We start from the raw sequence: 21531 nt of genomic DNA, 5'->3' as shown, positions 1-21531 counted from the left end.
TTATTTCATTTAAACAAAAAAATGTTCAATATACAAAAATTTAATTATTTATTCTCAACCCATTATCTTACGTAGGATAACTTCTTAATTATATTGTCAATAACGGAGCATCGTATATAAAATCCTTCGGATCTGATCGACTATTCGATTAAAATCAATCGTTCAATATCATCTAACTAGAATTGCTTCAGGTATCGCTATCCCAGAGAGAAATGACCGTCAATTAGACGTCGAATCGATATCGAATTGCCATCGAAATCATCGTATCGATGTCGATTCGATGAGTTATTTCTCACTGGAATGTCGTTTAAAACAATATGCGTTGAATATCTGGAATATTTTACACGGCGATCAGCGGACTTCTATTGGACGGGTGGCGCAGCGTGCTCTCTCGAGGGGGTTGAAGTTAAGGGCTGGATGCGTGGTGGATGGGCGCGTGGTCCGCTAGCGAAGACCGGAGCGTTCCGCGGTCGTCACTTGTTCACAATCAGTCGAATGGAGCACTTTTCCACCCCGTTGTATATTCCTCGCGCGTATCGCGGCTATTTATTCTCGAAAAAAAGAAAAACAAACAGGCTTGTTTCTCGAAAATATCCACAAAACCGGGCGATCGATATTGATCAGTGAAGATCAACATTTTTGAGAAGCAATAAGTCGATTAATGACAACTCAACGCTTACGCGATGTTTGATGTAATGTGTTGAAAACCGAAAGAATAATCGTTAAGTTTCTGTGCGTCGTTTGATCAGAATTTAATGTAGTGTAAAATCATGATTGTTGAGAGAAGAAGGAACAAGATAAAATCGGTGTACAACGAACGGACGATCTAATCGGCAATATTACTGACGGAGAAAAGTGATCGACCGGATCAATAAAACACGTGAAATATGGAATTTTCAGGCCAATATCTTCTGAGGATCGATAACATCACAGAACTGATGAACCTGAGTGAGTCCGATTATGTAAGATCAATCTGGGGACCGAAACATCTACCGCTAAAGCTTGTGTTGCCGATCACCTTCGTCTACGTCGCGATCTTCGTCACCGGCGTGTTCGGCAACGTGGTCACCTGTATCGTCATTAGGCGAAATCCCGTCATGCAAACCGCCACTAATTACTATCTATTCAATTTGGCGATATCCGATTTGCTTCTCTTGATTCTCGGTGAGTTATTGTCAAAATTATCTTCTCTCTTTCATTACAAATTTCTATCCTAAATTGAATTGTAAATAATAAAGATTCCTTAACAATTACAATAAAATAAAAAGTCGATTTAATATATTATTTAATACTTGAATTGAAAAATATAGTCCTTAAGATCTTTCATTTTTTTATAATCTATGTAATGATAATACGTATATTATGGAAAATATTTTGTTATTTAATTCACAATTTAAGAAAATTAATAAATGTGAATTTTTTATTATATAATATATTAAATTATTTAATAAATTTTATTATTTTATTATTACTGGGTCTCGAAGATATTTAAAAATTTAAGAAACGCTATAATTTGATAATTTTTATCAAATTAGAATATCACTATAAAAATTTATTTCTAAGTATCTTTACATTTTCAACATGCAAATTAAATTATTTAAAATTTCATCATGTTTTATTTAAAAGTTATAATTGTATAATTAAAATTTTAATGTATTCTGCAATGTGTAAAGCGTTAATATAATATATTTGAAAATTGTATGATATTAATTTTACTAATAAAGAGTGAATGTCACTTTAGTTGTAGCAAATACAAATTATATAATATTTCTTACACATTATTCTTGTAATATGCTTTTATATTCCTTAATTTAATTTCCTTATCGCAATAAATTATCACGTTACACATTTAATTAATTAATACAGGCTATTTACATAAATTATAGAAAATTCAAAATTATTTTTTTATTTAAAATCAAAAAAATATTGCAAGTTATCTATTTGGATTATTGAATTATATATAATTTATATAAAATTTTAATTTATAACAAAATTTTCTACATAAGTTATATAAGTCACTTGCATAAATTAGTACAAGTTACTCGAAAAGTTGTTTCCTTCTTTGAAATGTAATATCCTTGTAATCCATCAAATTGGTACATTTTCTCAGATATAACAGAAATTTTCTTCTGTTCGAAAATTTTCTGTACTCTCAGCACAGGTTTACATTATTCAGTGCACTCGATTCGTCAGAAGATCGTCACTTCACCTACGTCTGATTTATCTCGTCTCATTCTACTTGACACCATACGCGCAGCTAGAATAATATCTGCGGAAGTGTGACTCGTTTGGTATTTCGATCCGATACGCAGTTATGTGCCAGTCTCAGCTCTAAAGTTTTCCTATTCGACTTTTCCTATCAACTGCTCCATACCTGCCATTTCATTCACGTTGCAAGAGTTTGCATAGTGTTCGTAATTCGGCTTTACATTTTATTAAGCGCATTTTGTTGGCATTTCCAATTAGTTAGCCGTAAGCTTCGCACCACGACGTAATAATTATTCTGTTCATCCAATTAGTAGTAATCGCATTAAGTGTTTATACCGAGCTTTCACGATAATGGCTGATAACATGGCAGAAAAAACGCGTATACTTACATTAAATTGTTAATGACAACAATTATTTACTCTGGAAACGTTACTCCATCGCGTCCCGGTAGAAATTCATCCGCTTTTGTTTATCGTCGCTTTGATCATGATTATTATACGCGTAATGAGTTTTAGCTCGCGACAATTAATTTAATCAGCTATTAATATTGTCGCAGCCAAAACCGCCGCACCTTGGGCGGTCGAAGAATAGGCGCTGCTCTCTGAAACAAAGTTACTATAACCTAACTATCGCATTGTCTCTTCGCGCGGGCGATAATCATCATAATGAATCTCACCATGTATGCGATAATGAAGGTATACACAGCACCGCGTCCTATTCATTACGTGTTAATTATACGATTGAGAATTACGTACCAAGGATCAATTTCGATATTTTCGTTGTAATGTCAAGAATCAGTGTAAAAATTTATTAACGCACCGCTTTTTATCCTCGACACTTTTGCATCAATTAACTCTACATTACTTGTATAATTTTTTAACGTATATAATTCCCTATAATTAGGGCACTTCTGACACCTCAATATTACACCTGAATTTTCATTGTTTCTTATAATATAATATTAAATAAAATTTATATATTACACCTGAATTTTCATTGTTTCTTATAATATAATATTAAATAAAATTTATAATATTTTGTAGATTCTTTAGATAAAAATCGTCCTTTAAATAAAGATGAATGCAAGGAAAAAAATTGTTTTAATTGTGAAACAGTTTACGCTAAATATAATAATGTATATAAATAACATTTAGCAAATTTATAAGGTTGGGACACCTTATAAATGAAGACACCTTAGAAATTCGCGTGGGCCGTGCTGGACTCCCCACGCGAATAATAAAGGATTAATAGACTATGCTAATTTAAATCGAACATGATCCACGTTTTAAAAAATTCTATGATATTTTAAAAAATTCAAATTGATGTATTCAGCTTCATAACATTCTCCTCATTTTTGTCAAGTTTTTATCCAGTGCTGTTTATATTTTTCGGATTTAATATCACGTTTCCCTCGAGCGAGTGGGTTATTTATTACTCGCATTCCGACGATAAACGTGACGAACTGCAGGAATTTATCGAGGGTGACCATCGAATGCTAGCTATTAGAGAATCAACGATAATCGTATTTCTTTATTATTGGTCTCTCCGGAGAAATTTTTTACAGTGAAAACATTTTCCTCACGTATATTAAAAAGAAAGTGCATACGAAGCTTTTACATGTGATCTTACTTAGACATCAACATCAGTCGTCAATTTTTCCTTTACGTTGTGAATAAATTACACCCCCGCAATCTTCGGAATGGAGTTTCCTCTGATATTTCTCTGAGTGCTGTTTTAAACAGTTCATCTGTCAGGATCACGAACAATATCTGCCAATGATTAATGGATAGCCCAGATATTGATTTACCGTTGTCGCCTCTCAATGAATAAATAATCATTATTCATCATATTATAAAGTAAATATTCATTAGAGAAAATATTGTTTTCATCCCTATAATTATTATTGATCTTTAAAATAAATGCAAATGAGAATATTCTCTTTTTAATATAGTATACAAAGAAATATTTTATTTTCTATATTCATTCTGCTTTTGAACTTTTTAACTAAACGCCTATGTCGTGCCGAATGTTGAAATGAAAAGTGGAACATCCATTAACTTTATAAAGATGATATGTTGATTGGAAAAGTATTCTCCTGATGTTATGGAACAATTGTAATACTTGTCATAAAATGAATGCAACAGAAATAATAATAGCATTAAATTATTTCCTACCATTGAATTTCTGATTTAATACACTGCTGATATTGTTTCTGTATCCTTTGCCATATAATCCGATACTTCTATTTCACAAACTCGGCCATAGCATTTCCGAACATAACGGATCATGTATTTGTCAGCTATACAAAAGTGATTAACGATCAATGTACTCGAATAATGTAGAGAATTATTATTTTATATTATGTAGATATATCTATACACAAAAAATATTGTTTGATCGATTTTATTTTCTATTCTCGCAAATCTAATTTTTGAGAAGTACGCGATGAAAGATTTTTTCCAGAGAGATTTTATTTTATAAATTCCAGGTCTTTGTGCAATATTTTTTAGGGATTAACATAAGTAGAGACTCTATTTGTTAGGTGTAGAAGACCAATTAACTGAGGTGAAGATAAACGAACATGTAGACTCGTCCTTTAATAAATACTTCAATGCAACAAATAACATTATTGTCGACTTCCACAACTTTTCAGTTGTTAAAATAGAAAAACGATTGTTTTTCTAATGCACAATCAACGTTGATATATTTTGCTTCGTAATTAGCAATGCCGTAACATCAGGACCATCGTTAAAATACGATACAAACTTGTAAATAAGAAACACATATAATAGAGTACATTGCAATTAAAGTCACGTAGCCGATATTGAGCTTCTGTTCTGTCCTTTTTTTACGTTTTTCTCCATCTTCCTTCGATTGCCATGCATTCTCTCTCTCTCTCTCTCTCCCTCCCTCTCTCTCTCTCTCTCTCTCTCTCTCTCTCTCTCTCTCTCTCCCCCTCTCTCTCTCTTTCTCTCTGTCTTTCTCTCATGATAGCAGTTGTATTCGAAGTTTCAAACACTGTTCGCTCTTAATGCAATCTGTATATCTCACATATGGTTGGCCTTATTTTATATCTCACTTATATGTACCTTCGTCATGAATTTCTCAACTATGAGATTAATGCAAGCACTAGTGAATGTCGTGAACATCTTCGTGCAATATGGTAAATTCAGTGAAAATCGAGCAGAAAATTAATTTATCATTCTTCGCAATATTAACTATATTATATAGATTAACTTTTGCTAAAAAATTAATAATCGTGAGAATTGTAGAAGATATTTTTGCGCAATATTCAATATAAATATCAACTGTCTTATTACGTGTGTGTGAGTGTAAATCTTTTCTAAAAAAAAGTTTTCAGAAGAAATACCTATATATATGAATTTTTTTAAATTTTATATATTTCTCCTTAAAATTCTCTTTTCTCTTAAAATTTCTGTTATACAATATATGAGTTTTTTCTATATAAAAAAAGATTTATTTTTTAATATTTGAAATTTATAAAAATTTCGTACATTTCTTCTTAAAATCTCTTTTCTCTCTTAGAAAAAACTCATACACATATAACAAGGCAGTTTAAATAATTTATATTAAATGTTGAAGAATACGTTTTATAATTCTAATCTACTAACGTTCTGGCTAATCCAAAATAATATGTAAGTTACGACTGCGTTAAATTAACTTTCTGCTCAATTTTTACTTAATTCGTAAAAGTAATTTTAAAAAGAAATATATGACATGTTTATAAGCTTTTTATTATCTCCTATTATATTATTATATATTATTATATTTCTATCTATTTCTCTTTTTTTTTAGTAAACTTATACACACACACACACATATAAAACAAGGCAATTAAAATTTATGTTGCATACAAGAATACGTTTTATATTATATTAAGTCATGAAGTATAAAATGTTCATGTTACTATTAATAGCAGCTGTAAAATTTATTAAAAATTAACGAAATTTAAAAAGAGTTTTAAAGCTGAAAATTTCTACTTACAAAAGGACATTATGTTTTTTGAGTTTTTGTGAGTTTATGTTTATATATAAAAAAACTATGAGCTGGATAAAATAAATTTTTGGTGTTACTTTGTGGACTTATTACGTGTTTAAAAAATTTTTTTGAAAATTTTTGTTTTTCCCACGTGAAAATTCGAAACTTTCCTTACAAATCATTTACCTAAATTGTTCCTTAAATTTGTTGTTACTGAGTTATCACGAATTATTTATAAATAACAAAAATGTTTTTATTTTGATTATTCATAACTTCGTTAAAAATCGTCGTAACACAATTTAAAAAAAACATTCTTAAAACTGAAATGTTCTATCAAATAGTATAACTACTAAATTTTTGTAAAAGCGTGTAGATAAAATAATAATCATACGAAAAATGATTATTTCATACTTAATAACTTATATAATAATAATCCTCTGCACAAATAATAAGTAAACAGCTTAATAAGTAAAACAGTGAAATTTTAATGATTCTCCAGCAATTATAAAATTAGAGTGATATCTTCAGATGAGTTTACTATCGCAGAGATTAAGAATTCGGTCATGCTCAATCAATGTATCAATGGCTTTTAGAAACTTTAAGAAATTGCCGCGAAAGTTGTGTTGCAGTGCAGAAAAGCGGCGAATGAAAAATAATATCCTAGAAAAGTCTCGTTTCTCATATAAATGTAGGAAGTAACTTGAACATATATATTCTGAATATTTATGTGATCTAGCGACTAGCGAATAACCTTTGTTTCCTGACATGTTATTTGACAAGAGATATCTTGATGTACAGAACATTTCGGGATACCCACGTATGTTTCTCTCGCAGGAATAATGATATAAGAGAGAATTTCCGGTTGATTTCCTGAAGCTTAGTTCATAAAAGTCATTTTATTTTCAGTTGATCATAACTTAAGAATCAGTTCAAATAATTCTACATTCCAATATCTCTGACTAAAAGGATTTTCGTCGAAACCAGATATATACTGTGCCCTATATATATATATACATATGTGTATATATATATATACATATATGAAAATGTAATATATATATATTACATTTCAACGTTCTCCTTCATCGACCACATATCAGATTGCTGAGAAAATACGAGAACTTCGTATCTAATAAGGTATTCTCCCGTGAGAAAAAAGAAACTTTACTTTTACGACGGAACGTTGATTTCATATGACATATCTTTCCCATTACTACAACATTACATTACATCTTACGTAATATCTACAATAATGCTTAAGATTGAAAAAATTAGTTGAAAATTTAATTAAATGGTGAAAAAGAAAAATATTTATCTTGAGTATACAGAAATGCACAAACACGATAAATGAGTTTATAATTTTATCATTCCTTTCTCAATATTTTTTATGAAAAAGTATTGCTTTTAAACTTTTTAATAAAAATAATGCAAAAAAGAACTTTTTGCATTATCTCACAAGCCAGAAATTTTTATTAGATTTGACGTGGAAATATTCAATTTATGTGAAAGTTTCGAGTTTATGTAGAGAGTTACGTGAGCCTTGAGCTTTCAATTGTGAACTTTAAACTTCTCAAATATGAATCTTCCGATATTCTCGTTAATGATGCGCTAATAAGGACTCTTCATTGAGCCTAGTGAAAGCCAATGTCTATGCGAGAACACGTTCTATCATGTGATTTGAGGATTCGTCACGTACTCGATATTAACCGCTAGTTAATGGATTTTGCGATCTCTAAAGTCGGATAAAATGGACGACTCTGCACAATGCGGTTAATACAATTCCACCGGGTCTTCTTAATTATAGTTTACAGCGATCTTATATTGGTATTCGGTTGCGAGTACAGGTATCCGAGGTACAGGTTGCGAGTACAGGTAAAACCCGATAAAAGCAACATTTTTGTAAAAAATTCATGCAAACAATATACATCAAGCTTTATTACGTTTTTTCCTTGTTTGAGTGTTGCTTCTTTATTTTTCGACAATGTAAATTTAATAAAATCCTTGAGTAAAGTGTATATTGTGAATCTTTAATCCTGAAATGCTATTGTAAGTGAATTTTCACCAAAGAGTACTTTTTGAGTTTAATATAGTTTGTTATTATAAATTTTGATAGCTTAAAATAACGTTTAATAAAAAAAATGAGTTAACATTAATATTCATTATTTAAAAAAAAAACGTAGTGAGAATTAAAATAGACATAAAAAGTGTAAAAAAAATTGTTAATTATTATATAGATGAATTTTTATTCAAAAAATGTGTTAATATAAGAAAAATGAATAAATAACATTCTAAAAAATAAGCAATGCGCAAATAAATATACTTGCGCAATGCAGAAGGCTCGAGATAGTTTGAAGATTTGGAATGAATTAAGAAAAAAAAGTTTTCTTTAGCGCAAATTGCTAAATTAAAATCTTTTAAAATTTTAAAATTAATACTTTCTAATAATATGTACATAAAATTTCAGAATCTTTAGACATTGTAATTTATGCAATTTGCTTTATAGAATATAAGTACATTAAAAAATATATTTAATAAAAAACAGAAATGTGAAATGACCAAAGTTTTAAAGACACGATATTAATACTGATCACGAAAAATTAAAGGTTTATCATCGAATCATATCGTTATAGGTATTTCATAATACTAGTTACGTTTCCAACGACATTCAATACAAGGCATTGAGATAAATCGTTAAATAAAACGTCACTGTTTGTTGCATGATTTATGAACTTGTTTAATATATCTTTGAGATCCATAAATTGAAAACATCATCAACGCGAAAACCGAGTAACAATAAAGCGAACAGTGTCAGACATTGTATTTTGAATATGTATCTAATACTTTATGATATTATCAGAGTTTACAGATATCGTCAATTTTTTCTCATGACCCACAATATGATCAGCATAAAATTTATTCTTTGCTATATAAAAGTTAATTTTGTCAAATAAGTAACAATTATTACTTTTATTTTGCCACATAAATATATTACCTGTGTATTAATTTGTCATATTAGATTGTTACATAGAAATATCGGTTTTATAAAAAAAAAATTACCTTTGATCAAGAAAACAAGGTGACATAAAGTATTAGACACAATCTGTCTTTTTTTACAATTATTACAAACGTCTATTCTATCTACATGATAATGTTCCTTTCTAGTCAATAATAGGGGAGAATGTCCTAAATCGAACCGTGTTCCTAATCGGATCTTTTTAATTTAAATCAATACGGTTAAGCAGATTGCGTGCTATTTATAATGTAAAATCTTTATAAGATACCGAACATGTGACAGCCGTTTGGCAGTACTCTGTCATAGGATAGACGCAAATATGTATTTTCGGCTATCATGCGAAAATTTTTTTAAAAAAGAAAATCATTGTAAATCATTATTTAAAAGATGTTAAAAATTTGAACGGTAATTGATTTAAGATAATTAAAGAGTGTAGAATTCAAAAATATCGAGAGTTTTGTAATTACTTTTGCGGTTTATTATAAAATTTGTTCCAATAGTTCGAAAGAACTCGTGTCCAAATCGGACTTATACAAGAAACATTAAAAAGACGAGTAAGCCAGCTAATTCATCAAAGAAAGAAGGTTCGCCACAACCTGGTTGTAGTATTGTTGATCAACCGAACAGATCTGGTCGAAAAAACACTAAATCAATAAAATATCATGTGTCATCAGACTCACAATCAGACTGATAAAATTTTTTATTCCATTTATTGTAATTCTAATAATATAGACTGTATTTTTATATACCTTTAAGTCTTTGCTTGAGTAAATTACTCGTTTTTACTCAATACTAACAAAAATTAATTAAAATATTTTAAAATTCTATCCAAAATTCCATAAAAATAGGAGAGATCCGATTTGGAACTCATAGTTCCAAATCAGACCGGAAAATGCATTTTTATATTTTTCATTATAGTTCGATACAGGTAAGAGATACGTCAAAATAGTCTGAAGCAAAAATAAAGGAAATTAAATAATCTTTCGAACGGCAACATTGGTTTTATGATCGGACTTTATTTACGCTTTATAGAGAACAAAAACTGCAAATAGGTTCGGTTAGACCACTCCCTATATTATTTACTATTTGAAATTTACTTATGTATTATATATTTTTAAGAATAAATAGAATACTATCTGCTAGAGATTTTCATCTTTTTCATTATAGCTTCGTTATATTTTTATATAAATAAATTTTTTTCATTATTTTGTAAAAATATTTTATGAAGTATTTAGATCCTGAGATCATAAAAAATTAAGATATTACAATATATATTTCATATTTTACATTTACATATATACAATATATATATTTACATATATAATATTATTATATAAATATCTATTTATACTTAATAAATATCTTACACAATATTTATTTTCTAATAATATTAGGTTAACGTTTTTTATAAATAAAATAAATAAGTTGCTCATATTATTTTAAAATATTCTATTGGTTAATTAAATTGTAAACATTGAAAATACAGAAAATATAGAACTTTAAAAGATCAATTTCCTTCATAAAATAATGATCTTTCTTAATTAAAACGTTTATATTTTAAAATAATTTTATAACACTATACTTAAAAGTAAAATAATAAAATAATATTATTTTAGTATTTTATTTGTTATGACTGTAAAAATTGCAAGCAAGGAAGCATTTTTTGCAAAATGTAAGAGAATTATGATATTCTAACATAACATGTTGTGTGTAACAAGCAAATGCGAGGTAAAATATCCTTTTTCTATTTTAAATCCAACTATCTTGTATAATGCAGTGACCTAACATAAAAGCGTGAATCGAGTGCATGTGCTCTATGGTTGGCAAGCGTACAAGAAAATAAAAAACATACGCAGTGTCCTCGGACACAAATAACGCTTAGTGAATCATGAAATATTTACAGTGACAGGTAATATCATCGCTTGATGCATCGCTTGTAAACAAAATTAATATCGGAATCTCGTTCGCTTATCATACAAGAAAAATTATAATTCAAGGTTCTTACCCTTTACGTAAGATATTATTTTTAATTATTTTTTATTGTGCAACTAAAAATGATTCACATACCTACTAAAAAATTTACTCAACTTTAAATTACACACACACACACACGCGCGCGCGAGTTGTCTATTTGGCGTCTTTTATATCATGAAAATGATTACAAATTTTAACAGAAAATTGATTTATTAAATCCATCGAAACGAAAATTGTAACGCGAGTTATGCTCTATTTTGTAATTAGTGATTGGAATTCTCTATATGAATTATATAACAATTGAATCTCTGATTTGCCTTGTTTTTGTGTCTTTTATTTACGCGTGCTCATTAGAATTCATTTACAATTAGACTTACCTACACTAGCTTTTAACAAAGAATCTTATATTACTCTAAAGCTTTGTTTTTATGTACTTACATGGCACGTTTCTATTTAAAATTTGTGAATATTTCACATCTTTTGTATATCAATGAATTATCCCAATAATTAATGATCTCAGAGAAAAATGCATAAAGCAACATTATGCAAGCAATTATTTCATAGATCTTTTGTTTCCGTGTAAAAATAAAGTTTTTAAACAGCGTCTCTCAAAATAGTAACATAGGAATAACAAACAAATTTTATACATTACACAATCGCTCTTTCCAATGCCAGTCTTTTCCTAGCCAGGAATGATTGGTCGATCGACATCGAATAATCGTCGATCAACATTGAATCAACATCGATTCGACGTCGATCGAGGTTAAATCATCATCGATTCGACGTTGATCGATTAATTATTTCTAGCTTGGTTCTTTCCAATCTTTATAACTTATATACATGACACAATAATCAATTTAACAATTAAAATAAAATATTTTCTCTTTGCTTCCAGGATTGCCTAATGAATTAAGCGTATTTTGGCAGCAATATCCATGGACACTTGGAGTGGGTTTATGCAAAGTACGAGCGTATGTTTCAGAAATGTAAGTTTAGACAAACAAATAAAAAGCTATTAAATAAAAATAAAATAAAAACAAGAGCAAACTTAATTGGAGATAAATAATAATTTTTTACCTATCTATTATGTATAATCTAAATTATGATTTCTATAATAAATGCAATACAATTTAACAATTCATATTTTATTATACGTAATTAATAATCATAAAAAGAACTAAACAAATAAAATTAAACAGCAAGTGCATGGATATGTTAACTTTTTCAGTTACAGAATAAATTGTATTTCAAAGTAAATTTTAGATAATTGAACTTAGAAATATATCTGATACAAGAGAAATGCAAATATGTGCTACAGTATACAACTGTAGAATAAATTAGTTATTCAAAGCATTAGATTATTTTGCATTTAAGTTACGTATGACATATCCTATGCAACAACAAGAAATGCATGAAGAAGCACAGAAACTAATGAGATTTTGTAGCAATTACGTACATACAAAATATAAACTTGTTTTGAAATAATCTTCCTTTTCAAAAAGCTCTCGTTACACATTTTCTTTACAGATATATTTTTGCTAGAAAATATTCTGTGTAAATATATATCAATAAAAATTAAAAATATTTTAAGATTTGTGTTTTACAGTTCAGTTTTAAATGATTCAAAATTTTTTAATTATTTATTTTAAAATTTAAGAAATGCTTTAATTATAAGAAGATTGTAAAATATTAAAAAATTTAGATACAAAAGTAAGAGCAGAGATATATATTTATTACAGGATATATTACAAAATTTTACAACATGAACATGTTAATGTTCTTTTAATCCTCAATTACAGCTATAAAAAGTATATCTAAGTTGTAAAATATATTCTATTTGAAATACAAAACACAAATAGACCTTTGCTTTAAATTGATTACTAGAGAAAGGTTTAAAGTTTTCTTATCTCTCTACGACTATAATTTAAAATAATATCAATCGTACAAATCGCACAACCGAACAAAAATTTTTGCTTTCATTTTTGCATTCAAATAACCAGTTTCTGTAGTCGAGGATTAAATATAGGAATTTAGAAAAATTCGCATAATAACGCACAACTAGAAAATTAATTGGTATGTTTTTTAAGGTCGTCTTACGTGTCAGTGTTAACAATAGTAATATTCTCATTGGAGAGATACTTAGCTATATGCCACCCCTTGCACTTGTATTCCATGAGCGGGTTGAAACGACCTATACGATTCATCTTAGGCGCCTGGCTACTGGCTCTCATCTTCGCTCTACCCTTCGCCGCTTATACCACCGTTAATTACATTGAGTATCCGCCAAGTGAGTATTTCTTGTGTTAATAGCTTATCTATATCTATTATTTAGTCGAGTGCTTGTACCAGTGATATAAGTATCATAAATAAAAGTTTTAAGATTTTTCACAGAAATAAGATATAAGTATTGTTGATAGCATATAAAAGAAAATTATAGATCTGAAAGAATTTGTAATAGTTTCTGTTTCTCTTTATGATTTTTTTTTATGTGTACGCGAGGTATAAAAGAAAATTACAAAAAGAACTTATCATAGTTTTCCAACTTATATATTAGAGGTATATAAATAAGTTTCCGCCGTTTTTTCATCAAAAATTGGGCATTTATTGTGAAAGAACGGTACCTATAATGTTTTATTCGAATAAGTATTGTCTATCGCTAGCCACTACTTTTTCCCATCTTTCTGGTAATTAGTGGATTCCACGTCGATAAAACAAAAAACGTCGAAACTACGTTCTTTGTCTTCGACGTCAAATTCACCATTCTTAAACTTATGAAACCACTCACGGCAACTTCTCTCACTTAAGGCAGCCTCACCATATGCTTCTACAAACAATTAATCGATGCGCCTCAGCTGCAGATTTCTTCAAATTAAAGAAGCTCCCGCAAATGACGCTTATTCGCCTCAAAACTCGACATTTTCACACGAAAAAAAATATATGATGCTGATACAAAATTTATATATATATATATATATGGAACGTTTCGTGTCAAGTGGGCCACTTCTTTTTCTAAAATTTGACGCAACGGAAAAAAAACGTTTAGGGTCCTTTCCTTGTCATTAAAGAAATAATTTGCATGTAATGCGATACTCTAGTGCCATTAAACCAATGGTCGCTGTAAAGTATATTAAACTCGACATAAACATCAATTATGAACTACGACACTTCAAGTTTTAAATATTGATTCCAAATCCGCCATGTTTGACTTTATAATTCTATCTCTAGGTTCGTATAATCATATACAGTAATCATTTTCAAGCCGATTGTCATAGTTTTCGCATTTAAAGCGACGATGTTGTAAGAACATTCGTGACTTTTCAAACGCTATATTTGAACGGTCATATTGAATTTTTTAAAAGACCACGTTTCATTCAAAAGTACCGAAATATACGAATATTTTGAGACCTTAAACGTTAATTTTATAATCGTAAAATATAAAATTATATATTTCTACAATTTTATATATATAAAATGTAAAAAGAGAGAGAGCATTTACAAAATCTATAAAATTGTAAATAAAACATTTAGTTCTGAACTCTAACAAATTAAAGATTGTCTAAAATAGACATAATAATCTGATCATATGACCACATGGCTCGCGCACTTCGGAATTACTTTCACATCATAAATGCGAGCTCTGAAGGAGACTTATAAATAAAAAACTTTTATGTGGTTGATATATTAACCTTCATATTTACCCGCGCATTTCTTTAAAATAGAGGAAGCACTTGATTATATAAGACCTTTATTGTTTTATTTTTTGTTTAATATACAACCGTGTAAATACTTTCTAAATAATAGAATACATACAAGTTAAAATATATATATATATATATATATATAACAATCACACTTAATAATTTTATATACTTATAAAAGTGAACTTATGAAAGTTAATTCAAACACGAATGACTCATTACGTGTATCAAAGGACCAGAAAATCATCATGTGTACTAAAGGTGAAATGGAGAGGTTAGATAGACACAGACTATTATTGCAATTCTACTTTAATAGTCTTTTTTGATCTTTCTTCGTTAATTGCCCCTTACACGCCTTCAACTTTGATTCTCTTTTCGCAATTTTCCTGTAATTCTCCTTCTTTGATCCTTTCTCTTTAATTCGTTTTTTATTAAGAAAACAATTACTTCGTCAAGTCCTCTTTCATGTTCATCTCATCTTCTTTTGTCTTCTATATTTTTACTTGAGCCATTCTTCTCACTAGATTCTCCTTGTTGATTTTTCCTTTCATCCTGCTAAATACCGGCGTTTTTAATTTTATAATCTACCATTTGTAAACCACCTTCTTCAATCCTTTGAACTTTCTCTTTCAATCGTCTCTTTTAATCCTTTTTTCCTATTTTCTTGCAATCTTTTCATTCTGTTCGATCTTCGTTTTTCAATCTCTTTCAATTCATCTCAAATTCTATTTTTATCTTATGCTTTTCCTTCAAGGAAATCTACTGTTTTTATTAGCCTTTCAAAGATAGGCCGATTCGGAAATAATGTGTTAACAACATAGAGCTCATTTGAGAAAGAATACAAGAGGAATAGATGCATAAAGCAAGTAGGTATGTAGCGAGTTTGCAATCTACGTGTAATTATGACTGGTCTATTTGCTTGCCGTGAGTACACTTGCGGGCTATCGACGAGTAAACTTGTTTGAAGCAAACGCTCGTCCAATTATTCGAGCACATTTTTCATTACTTCTTCAATTTCAGTGATCATAGGTATGGTGAAGTAAATAATTAAGTAATAGTGACTTTTTTTATAGGAGCATTATTATAGCATTATAAGATTGTTTGAACGCGTAAAAGATACGATTGCGAATAAAAATGTAGAAAAAATCCTATAAGTTTCAGAACAATTAAAATAAATAAGTAAAAATTAAATGTATCACACTCATTTCAATAATAATAAAACAATACATTAAAATGACACTTCGAGTTATCTCTTAATTTTAATAATCAATATCGAAACCAATTCTGCACTGCTATGAGATTCTTTATTATTGCAAATAATTACTGAAGTTATCACAGAGAGCTCCACAATTAAAAAACAAAATAATTAGCACCGATGCTGTGCAAGATACCGAGAGAAACTTAGATAGAGTCCAATACTTTCTTTCGACCAAAAACAGAATATCTAATTAAAAATTAACTGAAGATATGAAAATATATTTCGCGACAAATCAATTATTTACGTAAAATAAGACAATAAAAAGTAACAATAAAAGCAAAAAAAACAAAGATGTTCTCTTTACAAAGAATTTGTGAGCATTTGTTTCAATCTCGAAATACGTATACTCATTATGTATACTCATTACTGCCGAGATTTCGATCTGTAAGTAAGTATTGAATTTTGTATAAGCTATCCTATTATAGCTGTCCAAACTGTAACATGTGGTGACATGAAACACCTCTGTGGTCGGATAGAGTATATACCATATGAGCTGAATATATCATATGGACCGTTTCACCGCAGATTTACGATGAATCAGTGCGACAATTATCTCTGGCCTTGATCGCAATACCACGTGCATATTACAAGTTATACTCGATATAAAGAGCTGAATTTGAAAGAACCATATAATTTTTATTTTATGATGCGAGTTCTTTAATCTTAAAATTACAGAGTGACTCTTTAGAATATTTTCTTCTACATATCCATCTTTTTGAATAAGTTCAATAAAAGTAAAATAAGTTTCAATTATAACAAATTCGATTGGAGACACTATATTACATATTGATGTCAAATTTTATTTCATTTTACATCTATCTGCCAAACAGTTATGTCGTTTATAATTTTCATTTAAATTTCATTAAACTGAGCGGTCTAATGGAACCTGTACTACAACTATACAAAAAATCGTCTAAGCTTGACAATTATTAAATTTAACAATTTGATGAACAAGTTTGACTTGAATTTAATGAAGTATAGTTGTATGTGCTACCATCATAATCGTAATTTTAATCGTGTTTAATTGTTAGTTTTATATTATTTTGTACTGAGGAGGACCTTGACTATAGGTCGAAACGTACACACATACACACACACACGCACGCACGCACGCACGCACGCACGCACGCACACACACACACAAATAGCAAAATGCTGTTATAGAAAAACAAATATAAATTATTTTATTTTTATCTTATTTTAATATAGAAATATTAAATACAAAGTGCTTTGTCAGAGTTAATTATATTATAGTTAATATAGTTGTAATTGAATGTTTACACGTGCGGTACAGCAAGTTAACTTAATCTTTCCTTATACATGAGCCAATGTACCCCATTTCTGTATACGTCTGATTTTTATCATTTTATCATAACAAATTATCATTAACAATAACGTGTCATATACTATCAGACACTTTTCTTACAACTAATAATACATCACTTAGATTTACATTTTCAAGCCAAAGGACGTTAATATGAAATTACGAAATGCATTTAGAATTTAGAATGCATCAAGAATTTACTTATTTCGAATTAAATTTTTCTCTTTTTCTATTGTAATACTTATTGATTTAAATGAAACTTAGGAAAAAAATACTTATGTTTTAAAAGATATATTTTTATTATTGTTCTCTCTCTCTCTTTCGTCATAAATATACGATAATCGGAATGCAATGCCAACTTGCCTCGTGTACCAACGATCCTCTACTAACCAAGTTATTACTTCGTATTCTTTCTAAAGAAAAAAATCAATAGATTTGACATTTCTATACAAAATTACCATTATTCTATAGAAGATCGATTATCAATATCAACATTGTTATCTTCTAGCAATACCTTTCCTTGATAAATATCATTATAAATTTGGCCTATCAAAGATTCTTTTTAAAATCGAAGAAGAATCGCGACCGTCATAATCTATACACTTTTTTAAAATTTATCAAAATTTTGAACGGTTAATCAAGCGATGCGGTAGCGTCGCGACGCCAAGTGCATAAAATAAAAAAAAAACCACTTGACATTATCGCTTGAACATTATCGTGTATATGTTCATGTCGCTGCCAAATTCGCGATGCTACCACAGCTTTATTTGGAGTTATCTACAAACTTTAGATTAATATTACTCAGAAATTAAAAGTCCAATCAAAAATCTAAAAACACTTTTATTATATAATGTCATCGGTATCTTCCGATTGCAACCAGTCCGAATAACATTGGTGCAGCCAATACCGAGATCTATGGACCAAAAAGGGATCGTTTCAAGATATTTTAGTCTTACGTGTGACACATACATGTAAATCGTTTTTGTCCATTAAGCTGCTGTTTACAATGTCTACATTCAAAAAGTAAATTATAAAAATTAAATTAAATTAAGTAAAAAATTAAACAAATAAAATTAATTAAATTAAAAAATTAATTAATTAATCTAATTAAATAAATTAATTAAATTAAATTAATCAATTTAATAAATAATATATAAATTAAAGTGGCTTAAAAATAAACAAAATAAGAGGTCAAGCATATGCCACACACTGGATCGTATTAGTGAAAGTTATCTATATTATAAAGTACAATTACATATAATTAGAATAGACGCTACAACTTCAACCCTAAATGTGATCATTTTCAGTATACAATAAAATTAAAACAATGCAAAACAGAATAACACAAGGATAAAATGAAGTTGTGTGAAATTTAAGTATTAGTCCTTATAATTATCTAAAATGATAATAATTCTATAATGTTATTACGCAAGTCAATGTTATAATTGTACGACGTATAAATTCTATGAATTTCAATTGATAAATTGTGATATTAATCGTGATACAAAAACAGTTTTGTTAGAATATGTTTTAATTCTTGCCTGAGTTGGATTCATTAATTAACAATTCGTCTGTTCCTTGTCAAAAACAAGGTTGTTGGATGTTCCGGGACGTTGCGGGACTTTGCGGGACGTCCCGGAACGACGACGACGACGACGACGATTATTTATATACAGTATATTTGAACTTTGCATACTATCTTGTGCGACAACTAAAATAAACAAGAGAAGATAACATTACACATACATATCGATATCTTTCAATTTTGAAGTGGCACTAATTGAATACATACAGTACGTATAAGTGCAAAGGATGAGAAAAAGAGATATTATTATAACATTAATTTCCTATTTTCCGGCAGATAGAAGAAATTTTCAACATTAAAAACACCTTTTTAAAAAAAGAAAATATATACGCTAAGTGCATAAAAAAGTATATAAAAAATTGAATTCTTCTTAATTAAAAACGGATATGAAATAAATATAATTATTCAAGTATTTCATTACGCAACACACATAAGATGAACCAAAAGTATACTAAAATTAAAAATGAAAATACAGGACTCTTAGTATTTAAAATATAATAAAAAGGTAATATAATAAAAGTTTAAAACAACGCTAATGTATTGACATAATTAAATAGAAATATAAAAATATAATGATTAACACAAAAAATCGAACAATGATAAATCATATAAAGCGTTGAATAATGTACAAATTATTACATGTTCTATTTAATTACGTCAATATATTAGCGTTGTTTTAAACTTTTAATCTTGAATGTGTGATTAGCCCTCTTATTAGCCCTGTACCTTTTTATTATATTTTATATACTAAAATTGTCAACTGGATTATGCGGGAAAGAAAAAACTTTGCGTGCCTTGTCGCATTAATTGTACTTCAGTGAAAACATTATTCCAATATATTTGCGTTATAATTAAATTAAAATATAAAATAATAGACATATGTATATAAATATAATATATACGTATGTATATATAATGATATAGCTTGTGGGATATAAAGAATACTAAAAAATAATTGATATGTTGTAAATTATGAAGAAATAAAATATTTAGATATATTAATTGATTATAGATAACAAATTTACAAGTTTAGTAAACTATCATTAACATCTCTTCTTTGTTGAATTATTGTTTTCATATACAATATTATGTATACCTGCATAATGTTGCGATAGAACCATACTGGTTCTGGAATATCGTGTTTTAATGCGACTTGGACACTTCAAGTTTTTTCTTTACCAGTTCACAATTTTAGCAACTTTCGGTTGATCTTACGTGTCTCGCATAATGAAATACTTGGATAATTACATTTATTTCATGTCCGTTTTTGATTAACAAGGATTTAATACCTTTTTTATGCACACTATATTTTTTCTTTTTTTAAAAAGGTTTTTTTAAAGTTGAAGATTTCTTCTATCTGCCGAAAAACAAGAAATTTGTTTAAAAAGTCGAAATCTTCGGCGAAAACCAAAGAGATAACTGTAATTACAATTTAAGGTTTATTACGAGATGAGTTAGTAGCCCAACCCTTCATTACTTTGCAGGACGTGGAAATCAAACCAGAAACCCGCCTATTACGTGTTCGCCGCTTTTACATGGAGTAGTGCATCACATTATATAATAAATCAATTTCTATTAATACATGTATGAAAAGAACGACTTTACTGAAAATATTTAAAAATTTGGAGAAACAGAACTGAAAATAAGATAATCAACAGAACTGAAAATAATTTAGACCATTCAAATAATTAGAAAATTCAAACATGATAAACAATTCCAAAAAATTTTAACATTGTAGCAATCAGATTGAGTTGTTCTACATAATTATTTTGATAGACTAACAAAATTATTTTCAGATCTATATTTAGCAAAATTTTTAGATACTCCAACAAAATTCTGTGTTCTTTTCGTACATATATTTATTTATTATAAGTTTCATCAAAAGCAACAAAATTAATAAAATTTTATATAATTAAATATAAGAAATTAAAGGTACATATATATATATATAAATTATTTATTCTTTATTAAATATTAATTCTTTATAAGAATTTATTCTTATTCAACTATATTATTATTATTTTATGTTTAATATACGTGGACGAGATGATGCGTTATATTGTTTTGGCCCTTCTTATGTTAGATATACATAGAATATATCGCGAGAAAAATGCCTTCTTAAAACTTTGCATTTGATTGCACTCTCCAGAAAATATAAACAAATTGAGAAAGAAAATAGATTCTTAATTTTTATGAAATATAAAAGCTTTTAGTTACACTATATGTAGTAGACATGATAATATCGAACGGGGTTGATCAGAAATTCAATGGGAAACCCAGCGTCGCGTATAACGGTGATTATACTAAGCGCGTGCAATTATGTCGCACAAAGAGAAGCCTTTCACGGCACGCATCAACGTTTGTTATACGAACGATAATGACGATCGGCGAAAATCACGTGATAAACTGTTTTGCGCGAGAAATTTATCGTCCGGCCGCGGGCAACAAGTACATAAATCTGGTAATATCGAG

The 21531-nt window shown here is 28.6% G+C and overlaps 1 protein-coding gene across 1 annotated transcript in view; it reads left to right on the top strand.

The window, feature by feature from the left end:
• The first annotated feature begins 887 nt into the window (after window positions 1–887).
• LOC108775878 (neuropeptides capa receptor) overlaps window positions 888–21531 on the top strand; it is a 29123-nt gene continuing 8479 nt past the window's right edge. The window contains exons 1-3 of the mRNA XM_018542335.1: window positions 888–1164; window positions 12090–12180; window positions 13282–13481. Of these exons, the coding sequence (XP_018397837.1) occupies window positions 888–1164; window positions 12090–12180; window positions 13282–13481 (568 nt within the window). The remainder of the gene's footprint in view (window positions 1165–12089; window positions 12181–13281; window positions 13482–21531) is intronic.

This window comes from Cyphomyrmex costatus, unplaced genomic scaffold (genome assembly GCF_001594065.2).
Source record: "Cyphomyrmex costatus isolate MS0001 unplaced genomic scaffold, Ccosl1.0 scaffold33, whole genome shotgun sequence".
Classification (NCBI taxonomy): Eukaryota; Metazoa; Arthropoda; class Insecta; order Hymenoptera; family Formicidae; genus Cyphomyrmex; species Cyphomyrmex costatus.
This window is presented reverse-complemented; position numbering and strand designations above follow the sequence as displayed.